Source organism: Bombus terrestris, chromosome 7 (genome assembly GCF_910591885.1).
Source record: "Bombus terrestris chromosome 7, iyBomTerr1.2, whole genome shotgun sequence".
NCBI lineage: Eukaryota > Metazoa > Arthropoda > Insecta > Hymenoptera > Apidae > Bombus > Bombus terrestris.
Window position 1 is genome coordinate 17,191,177 of NC_063275.1, and position 20,382 is coordinate 17,211,558.

Sequence of the window (20,382 nt, forward strand, 5' to 3'; positions counted from 1 at the left end):
AGCGTAATTTTCAACAGTCGAATCAGCGTTCTTCCTCACAATGCGATTAATTAGCAACCAAATGGTCGATGCTAATCGTCCGCCGCGCTTATGTAAACTGGCCATGCCGCGTACTTCCGCAATTGCTTTCATGGGATTATAGCCAGCGTCTTCTGATGGAGGAAATTACGTCGAAACCGTGTTTTTTTTTCTTTCGGAATTCTGCTATCGAATCTGCTTGTATCTTTAGAGATGATGATCTCGAGATATCGCGCATTATGCATCTGTTCTCGACGCAGCCACACAATGGGAAAGACCCAATCCATCAGAATTGAAAATAGGATAATCTTATTTCTCGAGAGTTACTTTGCATTTGCTGGGAAAGATCGATTCTCCTCTTTTCATATTTACCGAGTGCAAGCAAGTTCCTACATAATTATGAAATCAATGCATTTGAAAATCTAATAACTCAGTTGTCAAATTAGAAAACACGTTTAAAAGCTATTGCCAATACCTGCATGCACGCGTTGACGTTTGCATGCAACGATGTTTTTGTTATTGTCGAAGACAATCGTGTGTGATTACAGACGCAAATCAGTATCTGTCACTGGTGATATAGTGATGCTGAGTTAACAGCGAGAAGATCGAAATACATCTATATTATTCGCTAATCCACAGCTTCATGTCAATATCGGTTCTTCGACCACCTGTTCCGAGTTAGCTTTCGTAACAATACTTATCGAGATTCGTTCTCGTTACGAGACCGACCGCAATGTTCGTAGGCGGATGAGTTCTCTTCCTGGTACAAGATCGCAGCGTTGAATCACTCGCTACACTTGAAGTCACTTTTCAGATTCTGATCTCGTACAGTGATAAAAATACACGAGTCTGTCTATTCTAACTTATTACCAAAATGCTAATCCGTTATTTATTAATAAGAAATTCTGTATAGAATAAAGGTACGTTGACAAACAATCGCAAAAGTTCTTGCATCTTTCGAATTCCTTTCCACTTGAACTTTCAATGAATAACTCCGCATATTTCAAAGCGGTCACGTCTGGCTCGTTCAAAGGTTCGAGTAAATCGGCTCCGAACACAATTCATATTTCTCTCAAACGGCCATCACGATGAGAACTCCATAAATCATGCATTGAGCTGCGATTTCAACGATCCATAAATCATTGGAAACGCCTCGAAGAAGGTGGTGCTTCTGCCCAGCCAAGGATCGTTCAGCGAGCCACTGTTCATCGTCGTGGATCCACCTTTCTCGGTTATTGTCTTCCAACAAATGGAAAAAAAGATCTTCGAACGGATAAATAAAAAAGATAGAGTCGACGAGTCGCGAGGAGTTCGACTAGTTATCGCATTCCACCTCACGGAACCGTAGTTGGCTCGTCTACTATATCCCGAGAGGCTCGTTTCCTCTACGTTCCTTTCTTGCTCGACCAGAAGCTTCGAGCTTCTTACAAACGAAGCGTTTATAGAAGCGCTTAAGCGTACTTTAGCCTCTAGAACAAGAGAATCCGTTTGCAATGCTCGTTTTAGCAGACGTTAGCATAATTCAATGGAGACCTATCCTTCAATGTCGGGTAAACGGATCGGAGCAAGGAACTATCGTAAAATACATTTCGATCGGATCTAACAACGGGTGAACCTTGCACTCACCGATACACCGTGGTAAAGATTGCAGGAAATACATTTTTAATCTCGTGATTCAGCCGTCTGAAAGCTAATTATGCAACACTGTTTCCAACAGATTTTTCTGTGCACTCTGTACAGCGTTCTGTTAGGATATCCTTCTAATAAAATGAAGCTGGGTAATTTCTTTCTCAGAAGTATTTATGCAGTTTCAAACATAAAAAATGCGATTAAGATGTTTATCGAAGCATTTGGAGGGCGTAGAGAAGGTACGTGTAGGCTTCAATGACCGTGACCATGAAAAACGCAAGAGGAAACGGATATCTCTTCATCGATGGCTTGATGTATTGCGGTGTGATCATGACGAATTCTAAATACGTAGTTGAAATCACCAACTTTAGAATAAAGAATCCATCGGTTCGAAAAACAAATAGCGTACCAGATTATAACGTCTATATATGAGAATGCAATTTTGATGTTACGTCTCATTTCCCATTGCACGCTCCGTAGCGGGAAATTTTCAAAAGCGCATTTTACCACATCCCTTTGGTCTATCCAATTGGTCTCAAATGTCAAAGAAATCTTTTTTCAACACCCAGCAAGAAGAATCTAAATGGATGGATTATGTCATTGAAAGAACCCTAGTACCCATCAACTTCTTTGAATAAGAAAACAAACAATAAGGCAAGTTCCCGCGGTCATTCATAAATAATTCACTAACGCTTGTAAAGCACGTACAACCTAGAAAAGATGGAACAGGAGATTCGACTATGTTTCAGCATCCATGTCGTGATTATTATTTCACTTCCGCTTTCGTATCGCACGAACGAGCCGTTTTGGTAAATCAGAGTGATGTAACTCTTGCTCGAGAGCGCTGCAAAAACGTACGCTCGTGTGAATTCAGCGAAGTGCACTAAGAATCCGGAAAGATGGAGAGAAACGAGAACCTAAGAAACAAAATCGTAGAGAGAAGTATAATGTAGTCTGGTCGACAAGAACGATAAAAGGCCTTGGCGAGCCTTGACCGGTGGACCGTTACTTTACGCCATCCAGGAGCGTGGATCAAGCTCCTTATTTCCCTCTTACCGGAGCAACTTCGTTGTATAGTGTTGTTGTTTTATCGTCTTGCCTTTCCTCGTTCATCTAAAGTGCCTTCCGTGCGCTAGAACACGCGACATCGCTCGTGTACGATGTCCAGCGTCTTTGTATCGGTAATAAATAGATTGCGGATTTTTACCCATTTATAGAAGATTTGAGGGTATCTATATTCATAAAAATACGCATTTCCAAAAATATTCACAGCCTGATAACAAAAGTGGCGTACCACGTCGATTCTCGATAAACGTTTCTCGTGTGGTAAAGCAATTGAGAAACGAATCGATCCACTGTTCTAAAATTGCCAGTAAAATTATTTGAGAGCGAAGAAACGTTTTTCTGGTTACGTTTCTAAGATGATGTTCCACGTGTAATTATTTCGTAACCTGACGGAATTGCCGCGTTTACGCTATGCTAGGAAGGTGCAGCTGTTTCGCCTTTAACGTGTCAAACGACGCACGAAGTCTCGCAGCGAGATATACGTTATAATACGGATCGCGTAAATTAACCAAAGTTTATTACCGTCTTGTTACGCTGTGAAAATGTGGCGACCGTCTGGCGGCATTACAGAGATCGCGATCTAGATCGTTTCGCGAACGCTGTCGCACAGTTCGTGCCCATGGTAGCGCAGCTACGATAGATAATCGACTTAGCGAAGGTAGAGAGTATTGTTGGCTATTTAGCGGAGCAAATGCGATGGTGACTCACGTTTCAGCAATATTTAGCATTCCGCGGTGCTACGAAAGCAGTTATAACGCACCAGTCACTTCCTACGCGTCTTTGGCCGTCTCCGACCGGTATTTGTATTAACCTTCCTCGAAAATCATCGGCTAATTATAGAAAAAGTTTGCATGCGAAACTATCGATAAATTGCTTTCCGTCTCTTAACTGTTTTGTTTTCGAAGCGACAAAAACAATTACCGCGAACATAAAGTGTAATAACAACATAGAAACATCGCTCCAAATTTCTCTCGCGGTGTTAAACAGTTGTTACGTAAACACTGGAAATGTGAAGAAACTTCGCGCATCGATGGAAACCGGAGTGAATGATTAAGATCATACCGCGAACGCGTCTTGTCCGTGGCATTTGCAGCACGGCAATCAGAGGTAAGCAACAGCGGTTTAAACTCTATTCGGAGTTACAGAAACACGCGAGGTTTAACCGCGCTACGGCTGATTTCGTGTTCTGAAACCGCGACAACCATGAGCCAGCGGAGAAAGGACGAAAAAGGAAATACTTTTGCGCCAGGCTAAATCACCGGTACGGCATTATGTTATAACGATCGTGCATAAATGCTCGACATCTGGTCTGCTATGAGACAACCCTTGTCCATTCACTCGGGGATGAATATATACGCTTTAGCTCGACCACGCGCGTACATCGTTAACTTTTCGCTTCGAACGTCAATCTTTACGACCTGCATCAACGTCTTCTTCGCTTCTATCTCCATTCTGGTGGAATCTTCTGATGCCAATAAAAAATGTCTGTCGCCCGGCAGGGAATCTGAATTTATTACACAGGAAATTTACGAGGCGCGTACTACTCTCCACATCCGTATTGACGGATAGGTATAAGCGGAGTAATTCCAATTATTTTTATGTTTTAATCTAAAATTACAACTCGTGAGCAGTATAGAAAAAGAAAAGAATGAACAGTTTTTTGGGGAGGTCGAGTTTGAAATTATTGGAAAAGCGTACCTTTCACACGATGAGTATTAAGGTTTGATGTACTCTGTATACGTGCGATTCAAAGACTATTCGTTTCGATGAAAATCATCAGTATTCGAAGTTTCATGTGAGATTTGTAGAGCAATAAAAATATTTGTAATGTTAAACGTTAGATAGTTAAACGTGACTTAAAGTTACGTGAACCGAGCTGTTTTTATAGTGATAGACGGATCACGCAGTCATGGATCACGTGGAACAACTATATATCTAATTCGTAGAAAATTATGCGAGTCGTGCGAATGGGAAAACAGCTTCAGCAATGGTTCGCGATGTTTGTACGCTGCTCCGTAAAGTATCGCTGGATGAAGATGCGATCCAACATACAAATTTATGTAAATCGCAGCCGGTCGATGACGCAATGTACATTATCTTTGACGGCGCCATTAGATATGCAGCGCCATCGGGTCGACCACTTAATTACACTCATCCTTGTACATCATTACGTATTATTTCATAAATTGTTCGGTGGAAGATCTTCCTGGATCGTGTGGATGTTGATCTACACGATCCAACGGATATATCGGAAACGATCTACGTATCGATCTTACAATCGACGAATGATTTGCAAAAAACTAATTTACCCAGTTATTTCATGAGTCTGTACAATTTATCCGAGTGGGGCAAATCAGAGACAGGAGACGAGTTCGTTAAATCACAATAATGAAAAGGTTCGCCTAGCGAAACGATTAATTGGAGAAAAAACAACTTAACTGCTGTATTGTTGTTTCTTTGTCAAATGAATCGATCATTGTGCTCGTTAATGAATGTGTTTACTGCCTTCGCAGGTCGTTAACGGTGCGTCTAACTATTCTCACATAAAGCGGTGGTATTCCACATTCCTGATAAATCTCGTAAATATCGTAGAAGATCGATCCGTAGTCAATAGGCCGACGATGACGCGCAATCGTTTTGGCTCGCGTGTCGGCGTAATGGCTCGCGAACGTACGTAGAAACGTCGCGTAACGCGTGCAACGCCACGCACTTACACACGTGGGGGTTTCACGGGCGTGCGGTCGCGTATCGTATGAATGGTGTGGGACAATGCTTCTCTACCATGACCTACTGACATACAAATAAAGAAATAACTCGATATTCATAGACACCGCGATTTTTCTCATCTAGCAACAAAGTTTCCGCGCGAGGAGTTACGCAACGATTTCGTTGTCTGCTGTAGCCACGTCGCGGTTTCGTCGCGATTCTCCACGAAAATTATTGAGAAACAGGGAAGAAGAGTCCTATACGAGTACACGGAATAGCGCGTTAATATTGTTTATGGTGTTTCGAAACGTGTTTGAGAAACGTTGGAATTTGACGTATTCGCACGTGGCAAGATATGTACCGCTATACTTTCACTCGTTTATAACGTATCATTCCTTCTTTTCCCTGTGGGATTTCCGAAAATATTAATTTGATGCTATTTATGAGAAGATCTCATCATTGAAAAAACTTGTTCCAGGAACTTCATCCATAACGCTCACAGGCAAATTTCGTACGTTGTTTGTACAATCTCTTACAACGATCGATGACTCGACGTGGACAAGAAATAAAATGTTCCAGCAAGATCTCGATAGAAAAACAATTCCTGAGAATCTTCTTGTGTGCCAGTCGACGATTAGAAAACCACGATTGAACGCTACCGCTTGTTACGGTCTTGTGAATACACTAGGATAAAGTACTTTCAATGCACCGGATATCCGAGATGGTTTTACATAGCTTTCTTTCTCCATAGCCATTTCAATGCCAATAAACTGTGTTCCCCTTTGTGAATTGTATTTATGCATAAATACAATTCTTTTTCATATTAGAATTTCCTACCACAATTTTATGATACAAAAGGTTTTTGACGATCGATAAATAAACATGGTCAACGTGTTTACTTACAGCCAACAGCCAAACAATGTATTATAGATACAACAACAGAAACGGCCGTCGATAATCCACAGCTTTTCACTTTGGCCTCGTTTGCACTACGTTTCATCGTGCTATCTACAGTTGCGGGATTTGAATTTAAAGTCATTGTCGCTTCGCGATTGGTATTGACGAAACCTTCGATATAACCGTCCTTCGATGATTTCAACGTGCCTGCCGCAATTATATCTCTCAACGACGTTCCCAACCAATAATGACGCCATAAAATACACGAATAACAATGAATCCAGAAGCGTGCACTTGCAATGTAAAGCATTGGGATCACATGCGTGAAGTGTTTCGACACGAAAATATTGCGAATTCAATGTACTCTCGAAGCTCGTAAAATCGGTCTAACCCTGACACACATTTCACTGGGATTTAACAGTTCCCGAATGGCGTGTGTCCAACGTCGATTGACCCCTATCGTTATCGTCGAAATGATCGCACGACAACATTCCACTCTTTACAATCTAATTTCTGAACGAGCAAAATGGCAGCTATCGAAAGCGCCACTCGCCTCATACCTATTTCATCATAATCGTTGAACATCGAAAAGGAGACTCATTTCGTTTTGTTTTTGCACGCTACTGCTGCATTTCTATCAAAACCAATCACATTCTACACGAGTTCCTTTTCTAAAGTGCTGCATCATCGAGATTATTAAACGAGATACGACCTATCGACACAAAACTTTGAACTTTGGGCACGAGCCAAGGAGCGTGAGTTTTTGCATTGCGTTTTGCAAAGTGAAATAAGTAAAATGAGAATAGTGCTCGTAAAAGAGAAACGTACTTATCTAAATCCATGTGCATAAATTTGTTGAGCGATGAGAATACGACGTCAATACTTAATACGATTATTACATGAAAGTGACGATTATGTAAGTACCTACATAATAAGCTTCGTTTCATCAGAGCTCTTTTTCTTTTTCTTCTTCACAGATGGCGGGGGTCCGTTTACAAGCTAATCTGGCGGGAATTGTTGGCCTACCTGTTCGTCTACTACCTCATCAATTTTACATATCGATATGGGCTGAACGAGCAGCAGCGGGTGTGAGTACATGAATACGTTCATTTGAATATCTTCTCGCGGTGAAGTTTCCTCCACGAGCCGAAGGTTGACGCCTTAACCGGTCGAGAATAGCGCCTCGCGATAACGCAGCCTATCTCCTTGAAGTTAAGACGCACCGATAAAAACAAAGAAACGAAATCTTTCTCTCTGTTCCTTTCGCAAAACCTTCCACAAAGTTTCACAAATGGCAATGACATGGATCCTTTGAATTGAAAAAAAAAAGAATAGTAATTCGCAGACAAAGACCCCTTCATCGCGGTTCTATCTGGAGAAAAACGGAGTGGATGAAACAGAGTGGTGTATCGGCTACCATAACCGCCAAGTTTACGCCCTGAAACCCACGCGACATCGACCTTGGTCGAGCAACAAAGTCTTGCACGCGTCAATCGACATTATATTTCGTCGGTTAACATCGACAGTACCGTTTTATGGATATTAACACTGTTGGCTCCTTTGTTCAGAACGCGGTTAGTTAACCCCTCTCATCTTTCATTTTCTTTTTATCGTCGCGTTTCGCATTCGTCGGTTCTCTCTTGCAGGACACTTTACGATGACCACGATAAACGCATGAAAATCGCTGGTAAAAAGAAACGGCCGTCAATAGCGGCAAAAAAAGCCAATATTTCAATTAATTTAAATAGAGATGGTGTCTCTCCAGAGTCACCATCGTATAGAAATCACGATTCTCGGGAAAATTCACCGACCGTGGCTATAAACGTCATAACGTTACAACGATCGACGAGAACCGTGTCCATAAGAGAGAACATTTTAACGTTTCTGTTCCAGACATACGTATATCGCGTGTAGTTAAATTGCATGTATCGTAAATAAAATTGTTCCTCCCTTACGAGGCGTGCGTTTTGTATAATACGCCATGGAATGTGTCGACTCGTCCGGGCTTCGTATTAAAAAACGCATAAAAACGTAACCTGTTATTTACGTCGGGATAAAAAAAGAAGCGAAGGAGCACGATGCACGAGGCTGGCGGATGTTAAAAAGGACCCTTCTTTGAGCCGCTTCGATTCGCATGGTCTAAATTTAGAACTGTAGGGCCGGTTCGTGGATGGCTTAGGGTCCAGCAGACCCAACGATCATAGGAAGGATCCGCCAATTCGAAATAAAGGCTTGCCTCATCGTATATATCAAGGATCTTCAGCGATAAATTATAGCTTCTTAGTGGAATTTTTAGTGTTACTACTGAAATATAAAACTTTTTTCTCTTAACAGCGTGTTTTCGACAGTTTTTAATCTATTTAAGACTAAAATTTATAAATAATCGTTGAAATCCTTTTATATATCGTTTACTGATATTTCATATTTTGTAATTTTTATGGACTTTTTACAAAAAAAATTGATAATTTCTTTTAGGATTTTTCTGACCTTCTTAATGGAATTATTAGATCCTTCTAAATTGCCTGATAATTCGTTTAGAATTTATTGAATTTCTTCGCTTATCTATCTATCGGGGAGTAAATAGAATTTGGAATTAAATGATAACCAAAGCAATGAATGAAATCTAGAAGTGCATTAACCTTACAATGCTCTAATTGCAAGCTAAACTCTTTGACTTTCGTATATATAACTCTTGTACAAAAGCAAAACATGATAAATTCGCAAACGTAAAATGTACATATGTAGCATCGAACGTTAAGAAGTTCCAATGAATATCGAATCTCATCATCGGTTACGTCGAGTGCTTAAGATAGATAGGACCAGTCGCTAACAGATTTTCGCGAGCAGTTGTGAAATCTCGATGGAAATTCCCATTTAACAGGAATTACCTGTACATAAGACCGGTAGTGGTATCTCGTTCGATGACGGTATCACCTCAACCTTGCTCCACTTGTAAGCGAGGCGATACAAGAATTCCGCCACGTGTATTACTAAACAAATATTTAACCGTAGACACGCATAATTTGTGAACATTCGATTCGTCTCGCGAAACATGTTTCGTTAATTGCTCGAATGGGTAGTACAGTTCTTTCTAAACTATTCGTTCAGGAGGAAAGAACACACGTGGAAGATAACAGGTGATAATTTACATTCAATAAGGATTCGTGACAATTATCTGTTACAGAATCTTCGAAAAGATCAGGTACTACTTTGGAAACTCCAGTGAATCGATACCGATGTCGTTCGTGCTGGGATTTTACGTGAGTCTGGTCGTGAAGCGATGGTGGGAGCAATATAAACTATTACCCTGGCCAGACAACTTAGCACTCTTTATCAGCGCAGCTATTCCTGGTAACGTAAGTATAAGGATGAAAGAAACATTTCGACGAATTCGTATTCGCGTTGAATCGTGGAACAGCGAGTATACTGGAAGATGAAGTTCCCAGTAAACGAAGCGGCTCAAAAGAACGATAAACGCGCAGCCTTGCACGGATAGTAGTTGTCGCTGCGTTTGTCTCATTACGCTAATGAATTGCCGTGACACGTTTCGGTGTCGTTAACCTAAGTAGGTGCCAGCTCTCGGAGTCACGCCACGCCCAGAAGTGAAAAAAATGCGAAGAGCGATCATCCCATAATTGGCAAGCGAGCAAATCTTCTTGTAACTCTTGTACATCCGCTTAACAGATAGCTAGGAACGATAGACGCGGTTCCTCGAGACGCGATTCGCGTGACCCTTGGCATGCGACTCTAACTTCTGGCACACGTGTTCGCGCGCGACACGCTGCACAACTTACAAGAAATTTCCGCTTGTTATCGTTACTTTCTCTGATCGTCTCGCCTAAACCGAAAACGAAAGTTCGTTTCTACGAACGAGCGGTTCCTGACTATCTTCGATCATTCCAAAATGCTTAGTTTCTGAACTTTAAGTCAACGACTACGGTCTCCATACTTGGTTGCCGTGATTACCGAGAATCTCAAATATTTTTAAACGAACATGGTAGCGACCAGTTCGACGAAGTCGAAGACGAGCTTCGTGGCTCGAGTTTCGTGGCTCGTACTTCGAATTCGTCGAGGAAGGGTCTTCCAGCTGTGTGGTCAATGACACAATGTCGAAGTGAAAGTGCAACGTATACATCGTAGCAAGAAAGAAGGACGAACCTACGCGTTGTGCTACCTCGCGCACAAGAGAGTTACTCGAGAGAGTCCGTCCTCGTTGCTCTCTGCTAACTGCACTGCCATCAACGCTCTACAAAGACCGTGCTCGCATTATGTACCACCCGGTTAGAAACTGGTGAACGCATACCACACTGCGAAACTGGCTATAAGTTTCCGTGGCTAACGATATCGTATTAATAGAACGGGCCGATCGAGTACCAAAGGGTTTAATCGCTTCCTCTTGCAACGAAGTTCTCTTCGCGCAGTGTTCTCCTATTGTGTCCGTATCGAGGTCTACACCTCGTACAGTGTATACGGTATGTACGACGACGGTGAAACAATTACACGTGCCGATTTGATCGATGTAACGCGTATCGTAGATTCCGATTATCACGTCACACACACGAGAAAGTTACACGCGGAGAGTTCGAGACCGAACAATGGCAGCTGCCTAGAACTGCAGCTGAATTTCTACACGTTGTCAACGGACAAGGTCTCGAGGCGCGGAACGGGACTGTAGTTTTCTACGTATGTAGAAGAGAGCCGCGGTCATGTAGTCACGTAACGCAAAGTATCGGATTTGTGAATGAGCAGCGCCGAGTGGGCAGCACGAGCTTCTGGGCTGTGCCTTTCATTGAAATCTAATTGGAATTCAGGCCCCGAGGCGAGAAGGATGCCTCGACTCCCACCTTCTCCCCCGTAAGGAGGATCCTTTTCAAGCTGCCAAGCCGTGCATTTTTGCACGCGCAACGTTAAGTCGCTGTATTCCGAGGAAGAAGGGACGTTTGTCTTTTGAAAGTACAAAACCGATGGGAAAAAAAGGGACACGAGTGTTCGTTACAGAAACACGAACCGCCTCGAAGCACCTCGAAACCCTTGACGAAATCTACAAGCTTCTACATCTTCGAACGACGCGTCTTTATTCTCCGTTATTCGTGTGGATTTACAAAGAAGATTCCGATTAATTAGCCAAATTAAAAAAAAGAAGAGCTCGTTTAAAGCCCAGCAAGTGAATTAATCTTTGTAGTGAACCGTTGCGCGAGTTTCAAATGCCTAGAGAGACTGATAGCGTAGCATTGCTTCGGGCAAAGAATGCGAAGAACCTGTACGAAGGTGAAACTAATTAATCTATTATGACTCGTTCAAAAAAAAAAGAAACAAGAAAAAAATGGAGTCTCTTTATAGAACGCAGCGAAACCCCATTTTTTCACATTTCTAAATATTCGTCGAGAATAGAAGTCTTTGAAAACGCGGATAATGTAAAAAGTAAATTCTTTAATTAGAAGACTGTGTATGCAGCTGCATACATTTACATGTAATCGGCATACCTCTAACTAACGTGCTGGTCATTCATATTTCGTAATTAACGTAAAGCTCAAGAAAGCGTAATTCGATCGTCGAGGAGTGCAAATGAACGGACGATGTTGAAACATTTGCGGAACACGCCACGTACGAGTTTAATTAATCAGGAATAAATTGCGTTTCCTCGGACTTTCAGTGGATCGCACGGCTCAGTTCGCAGCGAGCAACTTTCTTCGTTCAGATCGCGATACGCGATCGTTCTAAATCAGCACGTGGCCTCCGCTGTAGCGTTCACCGTCCACGTGTTATTAGCTAAACGAAAATTTTAGTTTCGACAAACTTTCTTCAGTCGTTGCATGCATTATATCGAGCGAACGAGACGTGCCTCGATCCACAAAATGCTTCATCTGAATCTCGTCGTGTTCTACATACGTAACGATTCGACCGATCGACCAGTTGTCCAATTAACGATTACCAACACGATTACCTGCTACACGATTGCCAATGGTGATTGCGGTTAGCGGCGGGTACGACAATCGTTTCACAGAGGCGTTCCATTTCATGTAAACGCATTTACAAAGAGACAATTTTTATCGCGCGTGGAAAATTTCGATCCAGGAACCGTTCGCTGCGATTTCCGACTAAATTGACATTCCAGCAAGCGTGCGCGATCGTTTACCGCGATGGCCGTTGATTACAAAACGCGCGGCCGATTACAAAATGCGCGCGCGTCGTTGGCCAGAAACGAAAGGAAAAATACGCGGTAGGCGCCACCGTGGATTTTTCTCCGATTATTATTGGAATCGGCTCGAAACCGGTGACGATTCGCGATCACGGGCCAAAAGAACAAGGGGAAAGTGTGTACAAGACATGGGAAACGTGTCCGGCATTCATGCAGCCTCGGAAACGAATTTTGAAGCAGACACGTCCCGATGATACCGATTTCCTTCGATTCTCCCCCCGCTCATTTGTTTAATCTGTGCTTATAAATATTCCATTGTAATAGACGTGTGATAGAATACCGTTCGATGGCCTTGAGAGACATAGCCAGACAAGAAACGAAAGAAATGTTTGCTCTGTTACTTAGTCAAAGCTTCGGTGAAGTCGTACTTAATAGAAACGGTATCTCGCGTTTTTTAGTTCTTTTTCTACAGAAAGTACTTTGTTTGGCGCGTGAAATCATTTTAACTTCCAGTAATTAAAGGCATTAAAATTATTTGTGAGAATCACCTGTTACGTTATTTTTCAGTGACTATTAACAAAGAAGTTATGGTCACGAATAGACACAGTTTGATGTATACCACGCGTCGTAAAAGTAGATATCTAAAGAGAGTGCCCGAGGTAATAATTTTGAAATATTTTCACATTACAGGACGAGAGAGGCAGACTGATGAGGAGAAACATCGTAAGATACGCGGTGCTCGCGTACGTCATTACGCTTCAGAGGATTTCCTTGCGCGTGAAGAGACGGTTCCCGACGCTTCAGCACATCGTAGACGTTGGTCAGTGAGTTACTCGTTCATATATATTACCTAAATCGTTTTACTTTCTTTTATTCGACGAGAGCAAGGAACGTGTGTCGCTTTTAGAGACTCTCATTTTGAGCACAAGCTATTTACGGAACTAAACGTAAAATACGAATGTATGTATTAAAACGTAGCGAGGAAGAGTAAATATTTTTGTTGTAATTGTGGTGAAAAAAGAAGAAAAGTAATAACTTAATGGAACAACCGATAATACTTCTGACCATGGCAGACATTACAAAATATTTATTCCATTGTTATCTACATTCATAGACTGATATGTTACATAAGAATCGTTTCTGACGAGGAGTATTAAATCGTCACTTTCTATGCGAATGATCTTATCTGTTATTCACCGCTAAGCGTTTTGTCTACATTTGCATCTATACGTTGACTAGCAAACAGATTCGAGCATGAAATTTTGACGAAGACTGAAGAATTGTAATTTTCATTACCAAATGAATTAACTAATAATATCGTTAAAGGTCTAAGAGTTCAATGCAAAATATAATTTGGAAGCGGACTCGGTTGCTACTTCAAGGACGCGTAGTCAATTAACACACATGCCAATTCCTATACAATTAAGCGACTCTTATGGCAACAAGGACAGTTCAACGACAAATGTACGCGAATTCTTTCCAAAATAAAAGAGCCGTCAGGATTTTTGGCATTCCCAGAAGAATTACAATCAGTCCTTAATAAGTAATTCGTATGGATCAATTGTATGATAAGCAACGTTGTATTTGCGTGATGGAACCGTTATTTAATCGAAATTTAACCATGTGTCATGCATAACCTTCGAACGATTGCCCAGCGATCTGTAACTGTATGTCTCTGATGGAAACGTTATTTATACACATGTTTCAAATTATTAACGCTTTTGTTACTTCGTGTTTCGATACTTTCTCTTCATATTTGAAAACCTTGGAGTAATTTACGAGTTTACGATCTGTCCTTACTGCCGATAAAGAGAGAGGAAGATACGCCAGCTTCGAACACTGGTAAATAGTCTTCAAAATTCCGATAATCATGCAATCTATTCGCAAATTACACCACTCACCATTATCGTTGCTTGTGATCGCCATTTTCTTCAAAATTTCCTTTGTTCTACATTAGGATTAGAATTGTCAATCATTTCTGTAGACACGTAGTTATGTTGAGCCAATTTTTTCTGTATTATACGTATTTGTTTGTTTTATTGTGAACAAGCAGACATTCGTGATTTAAAATACAGTATATGTCAAACTCACTAAAAAACAACTCCCTCCCATCAAAGAATCCTTTAGAATATTTGTTAAAATAATACTTGACACAATTTGCAAGTATTATAAATTATCATTAAAGTAACTACTACTCACAATATTATCGTTTTGAGAGAGAGAGAGAAAGAGCTATGAATATTATTTTAAGAAAATTTCACAAATATATTAAGAAGCATGTCACGAGTTAGAAGACATCACACTGTCCCTTTACTTGTCCACGTGCATTCTGATTCCAGTTACATAGACTAATAAACCAAGATTTATCACACATTCTTTGAATACGTACGTGGAAAGAACAAGTCAGAGTAGATATGCATTCCTTTCGTTCTATGAACACAAAACAGTCGTGACAAATTTCACATTCAGAACAATTCACACACGACGCTGGTACCACTCAATTCGCCATACTTGTTTAACATCGGCAAAGAAGCGCGCGCAGCTAAAACATAAAATACTATGGCGCTATTTTCGAAGTCATACTCCATACTCTCAAACGTGATATTCATATGAAATTCGAATACAATGCTTGAAAAGGAGTTTTAAATTTAAATGTAATATGTAAAACTGTATTATAATATTTCAATTTAAATCTTAATTAAGAAGTGTAAAGTAAGAGATTTGAACTTGCAAATTTAGATTTACGGATTTGGATTTGAAGATTTAAAGTTAAAGATATCGGTTCGCAAATTTAAATTTTTAATTTAAATTTCTAATTTGAGTGTAACTAGATTCCTATAACTGTTCTTATCTAAAACGTTGTTAGAGGATCTAGTGCGATTGACAGAAATTGCGTCTAACGATTTTCACAATTACGCTTACGGTATCTTTAAATAGGGAGAAAGAAATGATTTCTCGGGATGCAAAAGAACGACTCGAATCACCGTGGTTTTTGTCAATCGACGGCGGCGGCGGCGAGGATGTGCATGTCGACTAGAAATAGCACGCATTTTTCAGGCGCCGGTTCCGCGAATCTTCCATGAACATGAGCATGCTCCCCGTGGCCGGAGAAATAAGTGACGAGAGCGATAACAAGAAACGATCCTTCCGTGGAATTATCTCCGTGGACACGTGAACACGTTGGCATCACGCACACTAGTCGCAAAAGAAACGTGCCGTCGGTTCGCCGGTGCCACGGTAAAAGAACTCCGCAAAGACGATCCAAATCCGTTCTGCGGCGACTCTGGAAACGAGCTTGTCTCGCCAACAAAACGTTGCGGATCGTCGCGTGAGATCTCCATCAATAATTCATGCAGCGAGAATGCAACGTATTCCCCAAGCTTCAGGAAAAAAGACGAAACAGTATTTCAAGCGACTGCAAACACTACTCTAAATGCGAGACGTTGAACGCCGACCAGTAACATCCAGACGTAATTGTGATTTTGCGGTGTTACGTCCTTCCGAAGGATTATGCCGATATTTATGGTCGCGTAAATAAAACATAGTACATACCTAACCATGATCTTGAGACAGGAGGAAGTTAGAGGACAAACGAGACATTCGATCGTTCACTAGCTACGTCTCAGACTACGCTGGTCCTGGTTTCTAGTTTGTCTTTCCTGAGATATGTCAATGCCAATGCCGTTGTGACATCGACGAACGTATTTCGTGTTGTTTTTAAATCTGCCAAGTAAATAGCACGTTTTGAAACAATTTCTGTTCGTGGATAAATGCAACGTTGTTTGAAAGCAAATGATGTTTAACAGGGGCATGGAATACTAAGAAGGTCACTGGTAATTTTAGAACAGCGACCTATGCATAAAATAGTAAACATTGCGTTCTATTTATAACGTACGATCATGTTCTTTACCGAAACAAATTGAAAAAATGTCAACTACGTCCGATTGCGATTCTCCACAATTGCAATGAGTATTCCGGGCGTAACAGGACGAAAACGTATGCACAGCAGATTTTAGAGCGCTTAAATTGCAAACGATTCTATTTACTAGTCGCATCGCAACGCAACCGTTATGGTCGTTGACTTTTACTGTAGTTCGCGAAAGACGCAGATGCAAATCACTACTGACACGGAATAGGTGTTGGTATCAACAAGTGAAAAAGAATTACTGAGCCTTATTACAGCCTCTTGTGTTCTGACGATTCAATAAAACGTGGTGCAATCGTTCCCCACGAATATGAAACACCTATGTTATGTTAAGTTATGTTAAGAATGTTACGCTGCTAATGATCATCGATAAACGAAAGCGTCGAAGTAGGCATAAGTAACTATTAAAACAACAGGAACGAATTCCATGAATATCGCTGCCGATCGGTTAGCATCGAGAGATCCGCGATATTATTAGCAGGGCGTACCAATTCCGTGAGGATCGCGGTCTGGAAATTCTCATCGGTTCGAAAGAATCTCGAGAGCTGGGTCGCCGGTGTAAATCGAACGGCACGACTCACGCCGCCAGGCAATTTTCACGTGCGTCCGGGTAATTTTCAAGAAGCGAGCCGAGGCCTTAGAAACGCGGAGCGCCGGCGCCAGTTCCTCATCCTTTTCCTTTTCCTTCTTGGCGAGATATTCGTTTTGCTCGCGGTACGCGCCGACCGGACCAGCGCCATGTAGTTTACAGTCTATTCCCGGATCCCAACCGAGTCGACGTTACAACAGGCTCCTTTTTATTACCTGCAATGTCGTCGTCTTTTTTTCTTTTCTCCACGCGATCTCTCTCTTCTTCCTCTTCGGGTATGCATAAAAATAACCATCTGGTAATTATAGTCCATCTCGAATACCGATACTATGTCATTTGATAAGATAATCACCATCACCAACTGTCTTTGATTTCCTCGAAGGGTCTATCGGCCGCGTGTCTCACGATTCTCGGTCGTTCTCTCGCCGATTTCTTGATCGGACGCCGCGACCTCCCATTGCTGCCATTGATTTTCACCGTTACCATGGCGCCTTTCGAGTTCTCCAACGCGTTCCCCGACGCATTCTCGAACCTTCTCCGATTTATCGCACGTCATTAGTCGTATACATTAGTTCCATAGATATACCGTATATACTCCATTAATTTCATCTCTTAACGACCTTGCTTTTCCTACGACTATCGTGCTAGTTCTGATTACCGTTTTATCGAAATCGGCCAGTTTATGTCCTCGTAGCACGCTATCAACGGAAAATTGTACGTCCATAATGCATCGACCAGTTATATATATATATATCGAAAGTCTTACAATTCCACGTACAGCCCCGAGATCTACATACGCTCATACGCGACTACTGGTTCCAACCAGGCGATAGGATATGTATGCAGACGACGTTAAATATAGCCAGACATAATGAGAGCCTTAATCTATCTTCGGCTACAGGTGGTAATTGGCTAGACTAGTATATCGAGCTCGCGATAGATGTGGCTTCGGCTTGCGAGAGTTGCGGTGGTGGCGCGTGAGCGAACCATCATCATCATTATCTTGAAGATCGACGTCGTCATCATCGTGGCCATCCACATCAGCCTGAGCAAGAAACTCTAAAACCCGTTTCCTCTTCTTCTTGACCGCTTCTTCGTCGCTCCACTGTCTCCATACCCATCCATGGTCCCGGTCGCATGCATCGTCTTCTCGGTCGACCGTAATACGCCGCACGCGCTACCTATATTTAGCACAAATTATTGTTCCGACGAGAGTTTCTCTCCGCTATTATGTCGACCGATCGGCGCCTGTTCGATACGCAAGAAAATAATTACTCGCCTGGAGAGCGTGCGTGCGATGGATCTGCGAGCTAGATTACGATCGCGGGATTTTAAGAGGTGTCGACGGGCGTGGAAAATCAAACAGCACAATGCTGCGAATCCTTTCAATGGGAACGGAAGATCGCGAAATTGCGAGGCGGTAACGCGCAAATTCAACGTTCTCACTGATTTAGCACGTACTTAGCGGTTGATTAAAAGTCGCTGCTTGCCTTTTAAATGGTGGATCGAGAGAAAAAGTGTCGACCATGGAAACGATAAAGGCGCTGTTCTAAAATTAACGGAACACTCTAGCTTCTGCTTCTGTTTCCTTGACCTTTCCACGAACAGTTAGAATGTACATGTTCTTGAGCGTGAGATGGCCTGATTTCCACTTCTGGTATTTCTGAAATGCCGGAAAATGCGGTGATTGTGAGGCGTCCTTGTAGAGGGTCAGTCTTGTGAAAGGTCGGATCTTACGATCCCATTCGGATCCGCACGAACGAAGAAAACGAAGCAATAAAAAACAACTAGCCATTTCCCTGTTTGAATAAACGTTTATTGATTGTTCGATTCTCGTAGAATTTTGTCGACTTTTTCTATTTCGTCTTCGTACTGACACTTGTGTTAGAATTCTGATTTGAATTCGATCACGTGAACGAAGCGTTATTAACTCGTCGATGACGAACTACTCAAAACACCTCGCATCTGTGTAAATCGATTGTATTTTCATACTCGTTTATTATTCATCGTTTTATCACTCTTCTGCCGCGAGCGTCAGAAGGGAACAAAGTGGCGGGTTTGTAGAACATTTCTCATGTTCGTATATTCGAAAACAATATATCTGAAGTGTCAACGCGCTTCTTGCAGTTCTAAATATAACGATAAAATTGAAAGCTATATACAAACGTTAACTTCGAATTATTAAGACCAACATGCTCGAGATATGCATGGGTAGAGAAAGTAGACTAAGGTATACAAATATCAAATGTCTCTCTCAGACCTAGTAGACCAGTAATCTAAAAATCAATCTTTATAAGACACAAGGTTCTTCTGACGAGATCTCAAACCGACTATTTTAGCCGACTTTTTTTATCGCTGGGCACAGCTCAGAATTTTCTAGACGCCATGGAACTGTGAAAGGTTCTAACAAATTTCACCAGTCAGACTTTGGTCATTCGTTGATAGTGAAATCGTTAATGACGCGCGGTATCGTGACGGTATCGTATAGTTACACGTGTCTACGAATAGTCGCCCGTACACGCCTTCACGGGCGTGGACTAGTCGATTTTCTCTTTGGCAGCCAGCTCTATTGACACCCAGGGCGCATCCATGATCGCGTGTGCGCGCAATGATTTAAACTTGCCCGCTTCTAATTACGCGGTGATATTTCCTAATCAGTCCAGTTTCACCGGCGCCAAGCGTCGATACCCTGCTTGGCTGAGTGTCCGGTCGTGCGCGCCAAAAAACGCGCGTATCGCGATGTCGTCGTCCAGAAAGTTTATGAAGTTCAATGTCGATGGGTGACTCTACGTTTTCGTTGTTCCGCCGCGGATCGAAACGCAGTTTCACCCTTGAAATTACGACTGCGATGACGAAACCATTGCTGGACGTTGTGAATCGGGCTTAAAGAATTACGAACTGGACTGGGGGACTGGTTTTCTTCGAAGGATGCTTTTCAGCGTCGGTTCGGCGCGGTGGAGCGGGCAGGCACGCTTGAGAAGGAGGAGAGACGAGGAGCATGGTTGATTTTTTACCTTCGTGGCGACCTTGCCAGCCGAGCAAGGATCCCCACGTTTATTGACCCCTATAACCATTCTCCTCTTTAAGCCCGTTGTGCATCCGAGTTGTGCTCGGACCGCTCCCTCTCTTGCTTATCTCCGTCTTCAGCTGATGCTTTCGAGAGGTAAACATCCTTCAGAAACGAGTATGACTTCTTCTTATTCGTCGAAGCGGTTTCAATCGGTGAACTTGTTCGTTGCGCGACCACGTAATTTTCTTAGATTCCGCCTTAGTCGCCGCGTAATCGTTTCTGAAAATCAAACTGTTTTGCTCTTTGCTCGAGACTACTGTTATCCGTTACGTACAGGCTCGCCTAGCTCGATTAAACTGATAATGGAACGCCGCGTTTGCCGACGTTCAGAAATTTTACCGTCT

At 42.1% G+C, this 20,382-nt stretch overlaps 1 protein-coding gene across 4 annotated transcripts in view; it reads left to right on the top strand.

The window, feature by feature from the left end:
- LOC100649883 overlaps positions 1–20,382 on the top strand; it is a 41,300-nt gene that overhangs the window by 8,301 nt on the left and 12,617 nt on the right. Inside the window, exons 2-4 of one of the 4 annotated variants that reach the window (XM_003396725.4) lie at positions 7,293–7,403; positions 9,500–9,671; positions 13,145–13,274. In XM_003396725.4, the coding sequence (XP_003396773.1) occupies positions 7,293–7,403; positions 9,500–9,671; positions 13,145–13,274 (413 nt within the window). Of the gene's footprint in view, positions 1–3,505; positions 3,820–7,292; positions 7,404–9,499; positions 9,672–13,144; positions 13,275–20,382 lie in introns of those variants that run through there. The other 3 variants (XM_048406996.1, XM_048406994.1, XM_048406995.1) reach the window with 3 other exon arrangements.